The sequence below is a fragment of the Haliotis rufescens genome, unplaced genomic scaffold (assembly GCF_023055435.1).
Source record: "Haliotis rufescens isolate VD_foot unplaced genomic scaffold, xgHalRufe1.0.p SCAF_1, whole genome shotgun sequence".
In the NCBI taxonomy this organism is placed as follows: domain Eukaryota; kingdom Metazoa; phylum Mollusca; class Gastropoda; order Lepetellida; family Haliotidae; genus Haliotis; species Haliotis rufescens.
This window is the reverse complement of record NW_025963779.1, coordinates 49655674-49676302: the sequence shown is the minus strand read 5'-3', so window position 1 is coordinate 49676302 and position 20629 is coordinate 49655674. Positions and strand designations below refer to the sequence as shown.

General features: G+C 39.7%; 1 protein-coding gene across 1 annotated transcript in view; it reads right to left on the bottom strand.

Annotated features, from left to right (window-relative positions):
- Nucleotides 1-4592: 4592 nt before the first annotated feature.
- The window catches only part of LOC124131461, a 28909-nt gene continuing 12872 nt past the window's right edge, over nucleotides 4593-20629 (bottom strand). The window contains exons 20-41 of the mRNA XM_046494746.2: nucleotides 17156-17419; nucleotides 16336-16834; nucleotides 15951-15991; nucleotides 14979-15405; nucleotides 14296-14406; nucleotides 14020-14072; nucleotides 13522-13641; nucleotides 13020-13139; nucleotides 12106-12228; nucleotides 9797-9871; nucleotides 9456-9577; nucleotides 9002-9103; nucleotides 8670-8759; nucleotides 8403-8516; nucleotides 8016-8220; nucleotides 7499-7648; nucleotides 7122-7207; nucleotides 6822-6892; nucleotides 6398-6468; nucleotides 5982-6141; nucleotides 5730-5803; nucleotides 4593-5519 (exon numbers count right to left, since the gene is read on the bottom strand). Of these exons, the coding sequence (XP_046350702.2) occupies nucleotides 5440-5519; nucleotides 5730-5803; nucleotides 5982-6141; nucleotides 6398-6468; nucleotides 6822-6892; nucleotides 7122-7207; nucleotides 7499-7648; nucleotides 8016-8220; nucleotides 8403-8516; nucleotides 8670-8759; nucleotides 9002-9103; nucleotides 9456-9577; nucleotides 9797-9871; nucleotides 12106-12228; nucleotides 13020-13139; nucleotides 13522-13641; nucleotides 14020-14072; nucleotides 14296-14406; nucleotides 14979-15405; nucleotides 15951-15991; nucleotides 16336-16834; nucleotides 17156-17419 (3158 nt within the window). The 3' untranslated portion in view covers nucleotides 4593-5439. The remainder of the gene's footprint in view (nucleotides 5520-5729; nucleotides 5804-5981; nucleotides 6142-6397; nucleotides 6469-6821; nucleotides 6893-7121; nucleotides 7208-7498; nucleotides 7649-8015; nucleotides 8221-8402; nucleotides 8517-8669; nucleotides 8760-9001; nucleotides 9104-9455; nucleotides 9578-9796; nucleotides 9872-12105; nucleotides 12229-13019; nucleotides 13140-13521; nucleotides 13642-14019; nucleotides 14073-14295; nucleotides 14407-14978; nucleotides 15406-15950; nucleotides 15992-16335; nucleotides 16835-17155; nucleotides 17420-20629) is intronic.

Sequence of the window (20629 nt, the reverse complement as noted above, 5' to 3'; positions counted from 1 at the left end):
TGACGAATGATAGAAACAATTTTTATGCTGCCCCCATCCTTAGTTATATATACCTAATCGCAAACAAAACGCAATTTCTACAAACATTTGTGATACGTACAAATCATATTAGCTTGGATACATTCTGTTTGGGAACTGTGTGTAAGTAAACGTTTTCCTGCTTCATATGTTTGTTTGAAAACACAGCTGGTGTTTCAGGTCCGAAAAAAAATGTTAGCACAAATGCAGCCTCACAAGAGTCTCTGAGATCGGTTGCGAAAATTCTTCGTGCACATCAAGATGCACGCGCAGGATGAGCTATATCCTCGATTGCCAGTAAGTAGTGAGTGAGTGAGTTGGGTTTAACGCCGCTTTTAACATTTTTCCAGTTATATCACGGCGTGTCAGCTTAATGTGGGAGGAAAGCCCGAAGTGATGCAGGTCTCAGACGTTTACCACTTCGGTGAAACCCACGAGCACGGGTATGGTGCTGACAAACCTAGAAACATAATCGGGGCGAACCGGGATTCGAACCCACAATCATAGGTTTCTGGCGTGGCCAAGGGACGCAACTCTGCACAGCAAATCGCGGCACCTTAGACGACTGGGCCACACGTGCCCCCGCCAGTAAGTAGATCGATACAGTAGCGATGACGAGGTTGTGGCAAATCATTTTAATGTGCACGTAACAACAATATATAGTATGCAGCAACGACTCAACACTGCCATCAGCACCAACGACCGTCCACGTAGTGGTCGGCTCCGAGTCACAACGCCTCGACAAGATGGTAACATGCGTCACTATCGCCTGCAGAACCGTTTCCTCTGCGCAACTGAAACAGCTCGGCAGACGATCGGCACCGATCAGCGACCTGTCAGTGCCGATACAGTGCAACGTCGCCTAGTCGCCAGGAACATCTTTTGTCGGCGACTTGCTCTACTGCCTATCCTTACAGACATTGTCAGGTACGACTCAAATGGGCAACACAGCGTCAACAATGGCGCATCATCAATGGAGGAACGTCATCTTCTCTGATGAAAGTCGTCATGGTAGGGTCATGATCTGGCGCAGACGTGGTGAACGATTTGCAGACGCGGGGAGGCCCAAGCATCACGGTGTATGGGGGCATTAGAGTGAACCAAAGAACTGGACCTGTGGTCTTCCAAAATATTGGTCCAGGCAGGGGCAATGGCGTCACATCGCAGCGCTACATTGACAAAGTCCTAAGACCTTACGCCTTTCCCTTTTTCGCCCGTCACCAATGCTCGTCCCCATACAGCTGCAACAACTAGAGACACAATCCTACAGCAGCATAACATCATCACCATGCCTTGACTTGCCATCAGACCCGATTTGAAACAAATAGAACACTTGTGGGACGATATCCAAAGACGCCTCAATGACCTCCAACCAAGGCCGACAACCGCATAGGAATTTAGTGCATCTTTTCTACGCATATGGGCCCAGATCCCCATGGCCTTCATCCACCGCCTGGTGCAATCGATGCACCGGAGATGAGTCGCCATAATTAACCCTCATGGTGTGCATACGAGATACGAGATTATAGTATTTGAAAGTACATATGTTCAAATGCCTTATAGACCTTGCGTTTCGTTTGCGGTATGAAAGTTTGGCGATGGCATAATGACTTTTCCAAGCCTGCCTCAGTTTTGACAACAAGAGAGAGGTTCAACCTCGTTCAGCTTCTTAATGATACAGTTATGATGAGGTAAATACTTGGATTAATGATGCCATATTGTTGATATTCTGATTTCAAGCAATGAATTAAATATAAATGATTGTTACTATTACCCGCACTTGTGTGGTAAAGATTGTCCTCATAACAAATATTTCAAGTACCTAGTATTGACAGATACTGCATAGTATGTTAATAAAGAAGGCATTGTCAATTTGTGATGATTGATTGTCAAATTATAAGGCCAGATGTGTTCTTCATTTGTTGTCATGAATAAACTTGATAATGATAGACTGGATAATGCTGTGTGACATCCAGATGCAACACTCTTCCACCACAATGACCGCCAATAGTCTTGTATGTGTATCTTATAAGTGAACAGGCGTTTAGAACAGTTTAACAGTTATATGGCAGCTTGACAAATTCATCTGGGGTTAATGTGAAAAAGGCCGATACGGTTTTGACAAACGTCTGTGATTTGAAATGATGTTAACCTGATCATGTTAAGACTACACACTCAGTCAGGCAATAATCAGATGATGAGAATGATTGCACATAAATATGATAGTGATCATGATATTTACCTTCTGTGAATCCGATCTCGGTTCCAGGCAGTTCTCTGTCGACAACGAGGTTGTTCTGGACGATGTCCGGCTCACAAACAAGTTTGCATACTCTCCGCGTGTTCCAGTTGAGAAGCGGTCTCCCTAGTAACCTCAAACTGAACGACCGCCTCTGTGGTCTTGTGGTAGAGCGTCCGCCCGGAGAGCGGAAGGTCCAGGGTTCGATCCCGGGCCGCGTCATACAATAAGACGTTAAAAAGATTGTACTTGTTGTTACCCTGTCTGGCGCTCGGCATTAAGGGGCTAAAACAAGGACTGGTCGGCTCGGAGTCAGTATACTGTGTCTGAGTGGGGTATTCATGTTAAACTGCGGCATGGTATCTCAGTGAGCTAGCACTATAAATCGGCATCAGTCCGGACTAGTACAAGCAGCCACACACACACATACACGTGCATGCACGTCGCTATATAAGTGCAATAATCTTGGACGCGACGTTGAACCCAAGTTCACCTCACCTCAAACTGAACGCTGTCGTCACAATATGTGAGGAATGAGCTTAGATTAAGCAAACACGTATATGAACGTTCTTTCAATGCATTGTTGGGACACAAATTACAGTTGAAAGTTTATTCCATGCAATGCCATTTAAACCCTGCAATATACAGTCAACTTATGTGCTACATAGTTATGGTACACTACATTACTTACCCAAAGACGTTTTTGTGTTCTGTTACATAATTTTGCCTTTATGGTGCGTTAGTGATAGAAACAACTTGAATAGCTTGTTTCGTTAAAGTGTCTTTCAGTTATTGTAATAAGATTTCAATGTAGCAATTACAGGATCAAATTTCTTTGGAAAATAGTTTCTTAATATTACCTTAAAAGATGTCTCGATACTATTTGGCTGTCGTCTTCAAAAGGTTCACATTCGACCACTTTCTGCTCAAACTCCCCACTCGTTTCACCCTCTTTCAAATGAGCACTTTTTATATTATTTGCTTGTTTCCGTCTGGTCAGAGTTGAACTGCTGTTATTTACCCAAGCTTTCTGTAACAAGCCAAAAGAATTGTCTATTTGTTCTTGATTATTGGGTGTTATCTTTTGTCTAAATAAGTAGTTGCCTGATGAAGATTCGTGACCATGAGATTCTGTTTTGCTGATGTCTTTTTCATTTCCATCTTTAAACGTCTCCCCTGTGAATCGCCGCAGATTCCTTGGTATTTGAGTGAGTGAGTGAGTATGGTTTTGCGCCGCTTTTAGCAATATTCCAGCAATATCACGGCGGTGGACACCAGAAATCGGCTTCACACATTGTACCCATGTCGGGAATCGAACCCGGGTCTTCGGCGTGACGAGCGAACGCTTTAACCACTGGGCTACCCGACCGCCCCCCTTTATTGGAGGTGTCTTGATATAATAAAGGACGTATATACTCAGACTGTCAGTTTGATACATGGGACTATTCGGGAGTGTAAGAGAAGTGAGTGCAATATGGCTGTTACCGTTGACAACTGAATTACTCATTGCTACAGACTGCAACGTCTGAACGACCTTGCCATCATCTGAAGGGCAAGGTTTAATGCCAAACCTTATCTCACCATCTGCTGAACTTGGAAAGCCTTTTGATGAAACGTAAATGTGATTAATATTTTCACGTTCTTCAGCAAGAACCTCTTGAATCTCAATGACGGTTCTGCCACTTGTAATGGCATCACATACACAATTGGGTGTCGCCATAATCACATCGTATTGTTCGTCGTAAAACTTAAAAAGCCTCTCATTTTTGCAAACTTTTCCCTGAATGAAATAACTTCTTCAAGAAAAAAGTACTATTTGGGTGGTCCAGTTCTAATTGTAAAACATTCATACAACATACAATATGTTTGAATTCAATTTTCTGTTTTCGTGCAGACAAAACTAAAATTATTTGCCTCTCTCTCCTTCTCTCTCTCCCCTTAACATACAGTTGTGATGTGGTTCTATTCATATGTGTTTAGGTATTCCCTGTGTCTTGTATCTGTTCACGTCATTGTGAACAGAAGATATGAAAGTGATCACAACATATCGCACACAGCCACGTGATTAGGTTATCAATACATAGGCGACCTTCACCGACACTGGACTAGTTGTACACACATTTTTCGACGACATGTATACGACTTTTAGAGTGGTCCAGGGCATGCTTAAATAGGCTGAATAAGAGTGACATAGTGGATAATGTAGTTGCTGATACCAGTGGTAATTTAATTGTACTTTTCTCGATATATAATTAGATGTACATCGAGACTGTTCTATGTTCCGTGAAATGTCCATGACAGCAATGAGAAACAGAAGAGCAATGGACACAAGAGAGAAAAGTTATACTTTATTGAAAATGAGAACAGAAACCAATACCAAAAATGTTGGTTTCTTGCCAGACTCAATCAGCACTCACGTCCAAGGTAAAATACCTCATTCGTAGGATACTGGATATTAGTTGACTATAGAGTCGTCATTATGTGACATCCCGTAATTTCAAGAAATATGCAGTTATAGTTATTTCAAATTACGCGCATAAGACCAATGAAAGATTTAGTCATTAAAAAGTATGGTTTTATTTACAATATTTCTTGCCACATGAAAGGTTATTAAATTCAGATATCCAATATGGATGAAAGATCATTCCAAATTGCATTAGTTCATTGAATCAGATGAGACCACACATCTCAGTTATTGTTATCAGGTTCAGGTGTGAGCAACTTACGTATTGGACACTATGCTATAAGTTGTGTTACGAAAATATTCCGACATATATCTATATGTATAATGTGTGTTTAAAACTGACCTGCATTGGATAACATATCAAAGGTATTGTTTTGTTCCCAATGATCAACAGTACAAACGTGCTCCATTTAGTTTCAATTTAGTAGCAATAAGTTACATCGGTACGAAACGTATTATGCATATTTCCCAAACAAATACAGTTGCAAACCTCGTAGAGTCCACATCATACCCTGGAAACAACATATTCTGTCATTGACAGAATATATTAAACACTTAATGGTTTCAGACTGAGGGTGTCATGAAGTGGGTTGCATTGAATACGTGTGTAGATGTATCAGTATTTATTATACACGTTGTTGTAATAGGTACTGGTAAAAGGACAGTGTTAAATTGGTTCCAAATCATTGTATGTACAAGATCCTCCTCATTTGGAGATCTAACATGATGTCCATGAACTTTCATCACTGATTGAAATTTCCTTGGCGATGAATTCATCTCGGTCTTCATCACTCACAACTGAAAGTAATTTCCAAAGCGTTAGTGCCGGTGTTTAACTAGCTTCCACATTTATAATATCCTGATCTCAATTCCCATAAATAATATAAAATAAGGTACCATGAGGTACCACAAATTACTGGATGTTTCTTTAAGAGCAGTCAAACAGTAAACTACATGTTACACGCTGTATATGTAATATGTTTTATAACTCCAACGTGTCTGACATACCTAGACGTCTCACTTCATGCATGGTGCTATATTCCACACATTTTTCTTTCATCAAGTTGAACAAAACACGGAAGCTGTAAATAATTTATACAGAATTTAGAAATATGAAAGTGTAAACATAAATGGACATAATTATATATTCTGGTACCAAAACGGATAAAATGCACTAAAATGAAACTATATTTTGATCTGCTTATTTTATTTTTTATCACAATATAACCCCGTACAATCTTATAATAAGTTTAATCTTACCTTCTCCCTTGCTTCTGTAATATACAGGATCCGGTTGGTTTTCGGGCAAATTCTCTGTTTAGTTTGTCAGTATCTCCCCCATCATATAACCGCCACTGGCCTCGGTCATCGTGCCACTGCCACAGCACGTGAGGCTTCTCTGGAGTTGGCATAGCATGGCCTAATAATGATGCAAAGTTGGAATTAGCATATTTACCTCCTAACAGGCCGATATAACTTTTGATTAACCGATACAATTTAAACACACTACAGTTTACAATAGTAAACTTTTAGAAAATTGTAACACCTCATCGAAAATAATTTCTTCCTTAGGATTTGGATGTTGAGGGAAATAAGATTCATACTATTGTATTTTAACAAAACACTTAACCACTAATACTTGTAGAGATACAGTTAACAATGATAAGAATGGTCACCTTTCTTTGAAGCAACATCCGCACTGAGTGTCGTTTCTCTCTGTCCGGAAGGTATGATATCTTCTAAGGAGCTGTATATTATTAAACGGACATTTGGGGTACATTTTGTATCCAGTACGAATCATAATTACGTTGACATGTGCATATGCACTGTGAGATGCTATGTAGATTATTAAATACTGGTATCACTGGTTGATTAACTGCGTTATAATTATACATTGCCTGAATATTTCCTCAGGTCTTATGCAATTCGATTACAGAGCCAATGAAGGGCAATCAGATCTCTATCTGAAATGAAGTAGAATTATAGTACAGCAACATTAACTCACCGATATGGTCATCTTCCTTACTTTATATGATAATGAAATGTCAATATACTTTGAAAACCTCACGATCAATAAATGTCGTATAAATGCCTACTTACCATATCGCAAGTTCAAATTTTCCATCGTACCCATAGTTACAGGCTTGAATTACCCCATTGTGCCACCTCACCTGAAAGTGAACATATTAAAAAAGCATTAATCATAGTTCTTAGGTCTAGTTACATAAAGTCAGTTTTGAAAAGTAAACGTCTAATGCTACTTTTTATAGAAGTAGGGACTGTGTTTTAAATATTGCAGTATGGCAACTGTATAATGGGAATATGATTAATTGTACACTGGGCAATAGAACTTGGTCAGTTAATATCAAACAAACAATGCTCATATAAAGGCCTCCTCACTTTCACTTTGCCATCTTGCCTTTTCCTGATGATAACACCAATGTTACCAGGGCCTCCAGCTGTATCACCACTTGACCAATCATCGCCTGGAAATAAAGGAAAATATATGTTATAAACTAAATATGAATATACATGTCTAAACATTACTTCTTTATATGGTTCGTAAACTTTTATTTGGAAAATGTAAGACTAAAGACAACATAATGACTCCTTTTATAACCCCCCTTGTTGGAATGGCTGTCGAAAGGTAGGCAGACAATGTTTAAAATGTAATATATCCTCTAACCTCTGACTGCTTCGGCTTACCCAACCAGAAAATGAACTATTGTGGGTGTTTGAAACAAGATGGACGTAAGCGTGAGCGAATGATGTGGTACCTCTTCTCACTCTGCATCCAATCTCAATCAGCTCATCCGGCTTTAGAATCCTCGGTTGGTTATCCTCCTCAATGATGTCATACATGCCCTTGGAGCCAAATCTGTATCGACATGCAACACTGTTCAAGTCCCACTCGACCCAGACATGCTCTGAAACAGAATCACAGTTGCAAAAAGTGAATAACTTCATAAGTACTCATTAGTTCGCATTTCAAAATGCAATTAGAACATTCCCCATGGCATGTTTTTCTACATGATATTCTACTCACTATCGTCATTAGAATAGTCAATATTGTTTATAGTTACTTGTAAAATCATTTTGGCATGGCATGTTATCGCCTGACGTCATTAGGACAGTCAATAAGTTTGATAGTGAAATGTAAAATGACATGCCGCTCTATCCCCTCACAGTCAATGTGACACAGCCATGAGCAAAGATCGTACATATACTATACTCTCTGCCGTCACTGGAATAAGCAATGCGTGTGGCAGCTACATGACAAGATATATTACTCACTCTCATCATCAGCATGATTGATGACTGTGCCTGGTCCACCTGCATCTTGGTCCTGGTATTTCCAGGCAGGACCTCTGCTGACCCTTGACCCAAGAGGAGGCAAGTCCTTTAGCTCCTTTAGGTTGTCAAAATCATCAGGATCATCATCAACAGCGCTAGAGTCCTTTCTTTCAATTTTCGCCTTCACTTCTTGAATGATGGAACGCTGAAGATGCATAACATGCCTTGTGAGTATCCAGGTATTGTAGGTTATATTGTGACTAAAAGAGAACAATGGCTTGCATTTATGTACACAAATCTCTCCAACAGATATGTACATGTATACGTTGCGACTGTGTTTAGAAGCAGGAACGGACCCGGAGCAGTATAATGTGTCAAGAGTATTACCTTCTCTTCAGGCGTCATATCTCCGATAAAGGCCCCCGCCATTACCTCCACGGCCTCGCTCAAGTTTTCCCATTCACGAGATTCTACACACATGTAAATTTTCCCAATGCTATCCTGCAATAGAGTTGATGTAAATAGTTTCGAAACATACAAAGCAAATGTTTAAGTAATATGTATGTGTATGTACGCGTCTCTAATAAAGTCAAACTTAGAACTGAGCTGGCGTTGGTATTGATATTGTAATTAAACCAGGTGTCGTACACTTACCTGTACTCTGTAGTAGGTGCAAAGAGTTGTAATATCCTTTCCCTCAACAATGTTTCCGTCGCCAAGTTTTGAGAGGGACGAAAGGAATGACTAGGAAAAGGTTACATATAAGTTAAAAAAACACCAATACACCTTATATAAACTTGAAATGATTAAGTCCTGGAAGAAAAATTAACTTTGCCAAAATACATGCCAAACATTAAGGAATGTACAGATAACGATGGATATCCTTGTGATATCATGACACCTTTCTTAAAGGACACTCTACTTGTAAACCGTATTTTCTGAATAAGAACCTGTAATGAACCAATATAGGGACCAAGTATACCTACCCTGTCCGCAGCTGCGACAGGGACCCATGTTATTGGATGTGGAGTTGAACTATTCTTCTTTGGGGAAAGTTCGCCCATCAGTTGGATTAACTGGATTTTTGTCTGAAACAAAAATATACCCATACGAAAGCATATACTTTCCCCTGCACACATATATATGTATTAAGCCATACCATTGATAAAGAAAGTGATCAAAAGTTATCAGAAACAAATTCAACATGTCGTATTCTTTGCTGTATGCACTTAATAATGGACCAAACATTAAACTTTCGAATTCCAGAATTTCCAGATTCCTAAGGTTGTCATGACCATACCGTAGAACATCCTTTAGGCCCTCTTCCGACAATAAGCTGACTCGAAGAGAAATACTGTTTATTGCAGTCTATTTAAACAGTTTGCTTTGCAGTAAGATAATGTACATTAATAGAATAATTATTCCAATATTTGAACGTACATTGAGATCTGTTGAGGCTGTATCTTGTCCTACTGGGTAGCTTTCATCAGTAGCCAGGCCATCTGTGATAAATATTATCCTTGGCCGTATCTTGTGTGCTCCTCCAACGCTTAATACTCCCCCTGTGATAGTCATTATATTTGACACAGTTTGACTTAGGTTTGTCATGATATGACGTTTTTGACATAGTTTGACATGGTACATTTATTACATCAAAACATTTACTCTGACATTATGACTGTGACACGGTATCACTCACATAAGTAAAATCTCATTACTAACGTTTCACACGACATTTGGCTATCAGTAATGAGGTTCATTGGACATTAAACACAGCATACCTCCTTCTTTCATTGCCGCAACACATACCAGGAGAGCTTCGAATATTGGACTTCTTCCACAACAGACCAGGTTTCCTGTTGCAAAAGCATAAAAAAGAAGATTGACGGATTGTCCAGCGTAAATATTGAAATCACGATTTAAAAATTATCATAAATGTAAAGAAACTGCACTGTGCATCACATGGAATGGATAATACCAAATGGTCAGGTATTTGTGACATACATGTACATGTAATGGGCTAGGACGTTGCAATCAGATCAAGCCTATAGATATGAATCAAAAATCCGATTTGCAAACTTTTGCACGCGGATTCATTAAGTATGTCATTGTATGACAGCTACGCGGATTCAAGCAGTTTGCACATCGATTTTTCGATTCATACTTCAAGGAACCAAAAACAATCAAAAGTCAATCCTTATGATTAAATTAGACAACGAAAACATGCGTTATCTACATTAGTTTAACCAACAACAGTTTTCTGCATCAGACAAAAATGACGAGATCGATAAACATTCCAGTTGCAGGAATACATACTGTGGCGTGACATGAATCAGGTGATTGTTTAATTTATGCAAACTTAACACGCCCTCCCCCAAAGTCATATGATATATATAACGGACTTATTAGCAGAAAATCAATTATACTACCCATCAAAAGTTTAGACTCACCAGTGTAAATGTAGCCACTCACTATACTCAACTGTTTCAAACCAGATAATGCCAAATATTCGAAACTTTTTACAGGTACTGTTAACACATGAACTGTTGTGGCGTAAAACCAAATCTGTAACGGTGAAAAGATTAGAGTTTTTCGTTCATTAATTGATAAAACTCTGTGAAATGTCGCACATTTTTAAACAAAATTCGCACCAAAACGCAGGTGTTCACATGCACGATAATGCACGTGTCTTAGCAGCAATTTGACGCGGGATACTCGTGCAATTCATCTTTATAAGGATTGCAGTTGGCTCCTCTGAGTTAGTGGAGAAATTCTTCTTTGATGCAAGCATGGGTAGAGGGAGAAGTCTCCGTATTGAGCAACGACACCAAGCCTTGGCACTGCTACAAGATGGCAGATCACAACGGTATGTTGCCAGATGTCTTGGCGTATCCCAATAGGCAGTTTCCAACCTCTGGGTACGCTTTCAACAGACCAACTCCGTCCAGGATCGACCCAGGTCGGGTAGGTCAAGGGTAACATCACAGCAAGATGACCGATGCGTCTTTTTGCTGTTTCTCAGGGGCAGAAACATTACAGCCACAGCAGCCAATAATGCTTTCCAACAAGCTACAGGACGACGTGTATCTGTATCAACAATACGCCGCCGATTACGTCACTACGGACTGCGGGCACGTCGTCTAGCTGTAAGACCCCCTCTTACACCACGCCACCGTCAGAACAGACTGAATTGGGGAAATGGACATTTACGCTGGGGTCCCCGCAGATGGGCAAGGGTACTCTTCTCCGACGAATCAAGGTTCAATCTGCATTTCAACGATGGTCGGATCCCAGTCTACAGACGTCAGGGAGAGCGGTACGCTGACGTTGCTGTTGTGGAGCATGATCGATTTGGAGGTGGATCCGTTATCGTCTGGGGAGGTATCACCCTGACTGGAAGAACTGATTTACTGGTACAGGATGGAAATCTGACTGGCCAGAGATACAGGGACGAGATCATCATTCCTATTGTGCTTCCATTCTTAAGGGCCATGCCAGGTCACGCGGTTTTCAAAGATGATAATGCCAGGCCTCACAGAGCTCGCATCGTGTCAGCTTGTTTACAACAAAATGGGGTGAATCGAATGGATTAGCGAGCATTATTGCCCGATATGAACCCCACTGAGCATGTTCGGGATCTGCTGGGACGGCGTGTTTATGCCAGAGTTCCTCCCCCTGCTAACCTTCGCCAACTTCGCAATGCATTGTTTAAGGAGTGGCAAACATTCCCCAGCGGCAGATTGAACTGTTCTTTCGTGGTATGCAACGTCGATGCAATGTCTGTGTTAGAGCCAGGGGTGGTCATACCCGTTATTAAATTTTGCAATTTCACTTTTGTATGGTACTAGCCAATACGGCATTCTGGTTCACTAATCATCAATGCACACGTCCTTGTGAACAAGGATATGAAGACCTAAATTAATGATTTTGTTATTTTGTATTGGTAGCTTTCACAAATACGATTTTCTTACGAGATATAGTGAGTGGTTTCAGTGAGTCTAAACTTTTGATGGGTAGTATATATTGTTTACCAGAAAGTTTTATTATTACGACTGGCATTTTTGTAACGACCTTTAGCATCATTTCTGACCTATAGCATCTCTGACAGCTCCATAGTCATTGGTGAGCTGCTGGACGACCTTGGCTCCTCCTCCCAGTGACACCACGCCCACATTCTCCTCCAGTCCGTGCTGCTCAGCTATGTCCTCAATTCCTGAAACATAATGGGATCAAAAAAAGGAAATAGGCAGGGTCATAGGCAGAAAACTTCATATGTCATATGTCACCGTAAAGAGGTGGGCAGCAGAGTTTAAGAATGGCAGGGAGAACCTTGAAGACGACTGGAAGGCCAATGACGTCAACACCACCCGAAATGACAAGAGAATTGAAGATTTGGCGATGACCGTGGATCAATGTGAAAGGGGGCTATGTTGAAAAATAATAATTTTAATGTCTTTTGATCAAGCCCTTCTCGGCGAGGTGCGCAGCTCATCAATTGGCCTCTGTATTTCAAACCTCATGTATGCAATTTCAGCGCCTCACCCTGATATTATGAATTTCAGTGTGCGACGTTTAGGTCGATAATGTTTTGTGAGGGACGTAATGTAAACATATTGACATAAAAGAGAGCCTCCATTGGTAAGAACGGATAGTTTGTAACCTCATACAATGGAAAATAGATTATATAATATGTAAAATGCTGAATAAGGAAGTAGACGCATTATAGAATTAATTTTATACTGAACTTCGTCATATTCATGATACCGTGTATGTATTTTTTTATTCCAGATGAACGAGTGCCTTGCCTTTGCACGTGTTTGTGACGGGTGCGACCGATGGTGCGAAATACTCTCACCTTTTCGCGAACACCTGTCATTATCACTATTTGATAGTGATTCATAAAACACATGCTCATGACATCGTCTGAATCGTAAAATGGATTATGTTTTCAGCAGACATTGTTATTGTTATGGAAAGGGTTTTGTCGCTTTTATTTATACAAACCATCTACAAAGTTCTTAGCAATCTGCTTGACCTCCTCTAAGCCTGGCATCCCAATGCTGTCTGATACATCAATGCATAAGAGAGTGTCCAAGCTCATTGCCCTCGGTGGTGGTGGAACATCTAAAACATAGCACGATCAGCGTTCTGTATACAGATGATTATCATCAACATCGTCATAATGATCATACAATTCGCAAATTGTGTAGCAGTCCACATGAGAAATATATGAAAACAGGGACAGCGCTTCAACGTTGTGCAATGAACATGCTGGGTAACAATTGTGAGGACAGTGTTCATTTGTTTCAAGGGTTGTAGACACGTGCAACCAGTTGATCAACTGTACAACATGTGCATATTGCTAACAATATTCATTCATCCAGATACCCCGAGGGAAAGGTTGATGCATAATGTACACACATGTACCGAAATGAATAAATTAAATATTGTGCTCATCCTATTCAGTCTGTTACACGTTTTGAACATTTTACTGTGTACTACCTACCGTGAACCAGAGCTGCAGCCACAGCCACAGTCAAACGTCTCACTCCCGGATCAGATGCCCCCACTCCCACATCAGCTACATTCAGGGAGCTCAACAGCTGCTCAGCCTCTCCATACTTTTCTGTTGAATATAGTCTTATTACATTGACGCAGTCGGCTTCTCAAGATCACACAAAATATGTCAAAAGAACACTTTTTGTCGAAACGAAGCAGTTACTTGAATGAGAAAATCATTTCTGCTGACTTGAGGCGCCTGTAATATGCTAGGATACGGAGTTAGTGAGACCAGTTGCATCAAATATTACCAGCCCCTAAACATTTTGCGATAAAGATTTTCAACATGACTACAATTATTACCCCTTTCTCGTCTTCCATATTATGCATACTCATAAAAATTTGAGAAATGTATTTCATGCACAGAAGTTAAGGATTGCACATCATATCAAGTGCACATCATGTACATGAGAGACAGTACTAGTTTAGGTGTGAAATAACTTACGCTTTGCAGGTACTGCGCAATCATTTGGTTCACATGGAATGTCTTTTGCGGATCTGACAACATGTTTAGGGCAAACATTACTAAATACTAAATACTAAATGTATGTAATATATTTGTACACGCCTAGGATATTGATATTCAACTCGTACATGTAATGATAGGATACATGCCATGTGCATGGATTGTAAAATGTTACTAAAGTGAGTACGCATGTATGCTGAGTTGAAATGAATGTTACTGAAGTGCTACTGTATTCTTTATGTCTTATACATGTACCTTGATGGAAGGATCCCTGTATCCTTCTCAATCGCTGTACCTTCAAGGGATACAGGTATGTCAGCTGAACCTGGTCCTGACATTTGCTGTTCATCTGCTGCTTCTTCTACCCTAGAAGAATAGAAGAAAACAAAGTATATCATGTTTCTTGTTTATGAATGGGTTATTTACACATTCGTTGATGTAATATATTCAATAACCCGTGAAGATCTTCAGCAACCCAATCTTGCCGAGGCGACTATCGGGATCGGGTGGTCAGTCTCGCCGACTTGGTTGAAGCATGTCATCAATCCCATTTGCGTGGATCGATGCTCATGATGTCAATCACTGGATTGTCTGGTCCAGACTCGATTATTTACAGATCCCCGTCACAAAACTGGAATAGTGCTGAGTGCGGCGGTAAATAACAAACAAAAAACAACAACATAAATTTAGTTGGAGCCGAATAGTTGAAAAGACTATCAAATTAAGCTTCGAAGCGGAAATAAATGCAAAATGGGAAGCATATTTTTCTTTGACATGATTATTTCAATTATAAGTCCAAAGGATTAGAGAAGAAACAAACTGATTCACAAAAGCATTATGCTAAGATATGGATTTGTATCTACCCCGTGAGTACCCCTGTTCCTATTCTGTTGTTAAAAACCAACCTGTCATAAGTATCAATTTGTTAACATGCTCACATTACATTAGATGCTACTTCCGTGGGTTCATTGCGCTCGGTCATGGATGTTGGCTGGTCAGTTGACTTAGTTCTGAGGGAACTGTCTGCTGTCACTGCATTCACCATATTCGCCGCGTAAGCCGTTTGCTGGAACTGCACCAAAGTCATTGGGGCGATCGGAAAACCTTGTCTCTTCTCCATCAGTGCTGACACATCAAGCGGATCAGTGGGTAGAGTATGTTCAGATCGCGTCGGTTCCTTGTCCTGTGGTGTCTCTGATGTCTTCTTCAGCACAGTTTCTATGAGGGTCTGTGTAACGTCTCTCATCTCCTTCAATCCTCTTCCCATATCACCGCGAGTACTGTCCATATGTTCATTCATCTCGCGCTGCATCCTTCTGAAGCTGCTTTCCATTGATTGTAATCTACTCTCGAGCTCTTTCAAATCTATCAAGTACAAGACACATAGGTCAGGTGCCGTATTCGATTAATCTTGAACGGACATCTACAAACATAATGTGATGGCAAACAGTTGACTTTACTATTTGGAGTAATTGTGTTGTGCCATGAATTTATTGACTCATGGGGGCGGGCGGGTAGCCTATCGGTTAAAGCGCTTCGCTCGTTACGCCGAAGACGCGGATTCGCTTCCCGACATGGGTACAATGTGTGAAGCCCATTACTGGTGTCCCCCACCATGATATTGCTGGAATATTGCTAAAAGCGGCGTAAAACCATAATCATTCATTCATTTATTATTGACTAATGAAATCCAACATGTACGGTACACTATGGAATACTAACATTTAGTTAGGTATATATACTAATGAATACCAAAATATAATTAAGTAATTATGTTCACATAGTAGTAATTAATCAGTCAATATATAGGTATATATACACAATTTTTTATTGAATACATATACATGATATATTTGTGTGTGTTTGTATTATTATACTCAGAATAACACATTATTATTAATAATACAAACCCGCTCCTTTCTTTGAGGTCTCCTCGTTGGTCTTTAGTTGGCTATTAACAGTAACAGTTAATATGACACTGATATGTGATCCTGACAGGTAATACAGAATCATTCGACATGCAAATAGAATATATTTATTAACAATATATCATATACAACACCTGCATATGACATATATATATGATATCGAGTAAAGAAAACATCAGCTGTTGTACGCCCAAAATACGATTGTTTGGATCACCTGAGGAAAGTTCACGTGTGCACACAATGATGCATAAAGATATATAAACAATGTATAATATAGTTCATGTGTTAATACATATTTGGCTGTTTTGAAACGCATTGAATGATTACATAATTAGTGTACAAACTACTATGTAGTAATAGTACTCACATATTTGCATCAGTCAGAGGATCAATTCCTTCAGTGAGACTTGCCAGAGGATCAGCATCAACCTCTTCACCACCACCTACTTTGCCACTTGCTACAGCCTCCATACTGTCACTTGTATCTACAGCTGCATCAAGCGTGAACTCTATTTCCCCCTTGCCCATACCCAACAGCAGCTGATGGAACATCTCCCGCACCACCTCCTTGCCAGCAACCATGCTCTGTGCTGACTCTTCATCAGCATGCCAGAACACAAACAGAAGAGAGCCACTGAAGATTCCAGCCAGTTTGGCGTCATACTTTTTGAAAATATCCACAATTAATTCCCTGAGAGGCGAAAAGAAGTTGTGTGACAAATGTGACAATACTTGTCCATACATGCTCTCAAAAAGTTCCTTCAACTGTAGTTTCCAAAGTGACTTCACAGCTTTAACTGCCTCCGATTCATTTTCTTTAGCTACACTCCATTTTAGCATGACGACTGGTGTGTTCTTATCACAAACTGTGAAACAGAAAAAAAAAATATATGTGTCGTGTGTTAATCAACACTCAAGGGGACAATGTCAAGCAGCACAAACATATCACAAACTGTGAAACACTTGTTCAATCGAGACCATCGAGCTATCCATAATCCAAGACAAGCGAAATACCGACATTAAATCTATATTTTCAGTAACTACTTGACAATTGCACATCATATATTATATGTCTGACAAATAATAATTTCGGCTTTTCTCTGGCCAGATATTTCCTTTGGATAATGCAAATATTGTCCAAATCTGGCGTGTAGCAAGTCTAGTCCCTAATACAAATATGTTCTTACCTAAATATTCCCCATCCTCCTTTGCCATTTGCAAAAAGTCCTTCGTTACTATTATGTCAACAACTGTGTTGGAACCAATTTGCAGAATATGGTTTCCGCGAATTTCTCGGAATTGTATTTCCCTTCCATCTGGTAGAGAACGATCAGTTTGTGTTTCCTTATCCCACGTTTGAACCGTGTAGGGCTGTACATCAGGACTGATCGTGGTAAACCGGGTATCTGTCATGGTATCTGATGTAAGGAGAATTCCAGTATCAGTTGTATCTGTTATATATGCATTCACAGCATTTTTATGCAGAGTTACAATGGATGTAAGAGAATTCTATGTTTTCACACGAGGCGGACGGGAGCCCCATGCTGAGAAACAAGATGTTCTGGTGAAGATACAGAAGATTGATATGAAGATTGACATAACCTGTTATGACAGGACCACAACGTTCTCAACAATTCGTTTGAGGCATCTGCAATATCTAGAATATTTGCTATTTGGACGATACGATGGAACATACACCTTCAAAGTTGAAAGTCGTTTTCTCAACATCACTTCATCTGAACATTCACATACTGTAGAAGACGACACCATCAATATCATAGTTTAACAAACTCTACCATAAATAAGAAACAATGGCGTATACACATGTTCCTTCTGATCTATTCATTTCATTTTCATTATTATAACGATCATAACGACATCCGACCATTTCTGCTTTTCTGATTCTGTCTTTTTCAACCTTTATGTCGTCCCATCCAAGCGGACCTGATTACGACTGTATAACCTGGCTGTTAGAATATGAAGTAGTATACAATTTACCTGACTATTGTTCTGGAAAGATCACATTTAAAGTGTCTTTGAAGACACTACCTCAGCTTGGAAAGACTTATGTTCCTTCAAAACTGTACACAAAATACACATGAAAATGATTAGATTCAAGAATAATAATTAACATAGACTGACACTTAACACTTATCTGCTGCAACCAAAACTATCCATTACCGTAACTTGATGGACGCTCTTCCTGTGTCGGCAATAGTAAAACATTTCACTAGTCCTGTTATCGCTCGGGAAAACCCTGACGAAAACACTGTATCGATGGTCTGTAGATAGGCCATGCAGGAAAACCCATTGACTGCTTTTAATTTTGCTTTGTAAACCAGTTGAGCTAGTCATTAGGTCAACCTGACATAAGTCAGGTGTAAATATAGCTTGCCGTATCAATCGCCTCAAGCAACGACTCTGGTTTGAAGTACAATGCATAGTCAAAGCAAATATTGAGGTCAATGTGCAAGGGGGGCAACTCGTCCAACCTTGATGCAATCTTTACGACATGTGTGAATGTCCATTATTTAAAAGAGCTGGAACCGAATTGATACACTCACTATTGTTAATTGTGATGAATGCTTGTGATGCTGGTTGGCAATGTAGCTAATCTTGTCAACGCAAACATATTTAAGATCTACATAAATATATAAAGAAACCCGTGAAACCCCCGAAACCCATGCGACTATGCTTGTCGTACGAGGCGACTAACGGGATCGGGTGGTCGGGCTCGCTGACTTGGTTAATGCATGTCAGTGTATCCCAAATGCGTGGATCGATGCTGATGATGTCAATCACTGGTTTGTATGGTCCACACACGGTTATTTACAGACCACTGTCATATAGCTGGAGTATTGGTGAGTGCGGAGTTAAACAACATACAAACAAAACAAACAAACATATTCACAGAATCCAAAAAGGTTCGCGTTAGCTATGTTAATGTACTATTTGTGTTAAAATTTCCACAGGTTCCCAGATTTCATATCAGTGGTGACCGGATAATATTAACATGTTAATCATATGATACATTCACGAAAACAAGAACGCATTATACATTAATGTGATTTATTGTTGAAACATGTATACAAAAAACCAAGCTATGAAACACCCAAACCACCCCCATAACGTATATAAATACAATTCAGATATAATTTAGTTGTTTGAACACTTCAAGAAATACAAATTCTGCATTTTCATACAATTGCTACAATGTGTAACAAGAAAATGGTTCCGAAATTTTCAGGAATGGTCAACATTAGAAGCATGCATATATTTACTACTAAATTAAATGGTCTGATAACAGGCAGCAGGTCAGTTCAGCCTGAATATCCAAGTGTCAAATAAATAACAAACGTGTTGGGTAAATAAAATAGGTTTCGTGTCCATGCAGTTCACATTGCACCTCTTCACTCGGCTGTGAACCAGTCCAGTAACACATTAAGAACCAGATGGCAATGGTTAATGGTTACAGTACTGATTACCTTATCAACACACAATACGTGGCCATGGTAAGTGTGAGATACTTATATTTTACTTTACGGTCACCTCTTTGGGAAGTTGTTATAACTCTACATAGTCCATATATATTGTGGACGTTTTATATTGTTATGATTTTCCATTTGCGAAACACATATAGCATAATTGAGTAAGCGCTTCTCAAGCTATAAAATATGCGAAGCTTTCTCATTTTTACTTTGATACTGAAAATGAAATAATAACGTTTTGGGCAGATATCCTAATCGGAACATTCAAAGTTGTCAACTCGTGCCAACTGATGACAATCCAAATGGAGATGCAATAGAGTAGTTGAAATTTAGGACCGTAAATCATAAACTACTACTTGTCCTTTTCTGTTTATGCATTTTCTTCAAACTAAACAGCGTTATCACTCGATCTTGACGTTGTTTTGATAACGCTGTAGGAACCATTGGAGACATCGCTATTTATTATGTTTGAGCGAGTGAGTGAGTGAGTATGGTTTTACGCCGCTTTTAGCAATATTCCAGCAATATCACGACGGGGGACACCAGAAATGGGCTTCACACATTGTACCAATGTCGGGAATCGAACCCGGGTCTTCGGCGTGGCGAGCGAACGCTTTAACCACTAGGCTACCCGACCGCCCCTATTATGTTTGAGAGAAAACAGAAAATACAACAGACAATAACAGGAAAATAAGAAGAATCGCTAACTCTATAAACTAAACTGAGCATGACTCCTGGAAGGTGATGGGGAACACAGGCATAGCTAACAACGGAAAAAGCTCATAACCCCGTAGAGGTGAAAACTGGTAACGACTCTGCAACCCAAGACACTCCGACTGTTTTGAATAAATGGAAAGATGACTTTGACAGCATATACGCTGATACTTAGATCGAGGGGTTTGATGATGATCATTTAACATATGCAAAACAGAAATTGAGAGGTTTTACTTTTGTACTGCCTCTTAGAAATGCTGTTGAAAGGGGTAAGAATCGGAAAGCTGTCGGCTTGGATAATGTTCCTCCTGGGGTGTTAAAAAATCAATTATATATAAACGATTTGATAAATGTTTTCATGAAAATAGTATTCCAAGTGCATGGAAAATACTATCATGAACCCAATAGTTAAAAAAGAAACTGACCCTGAAGACGCAATAACTTGGTTTATCCCTTAAA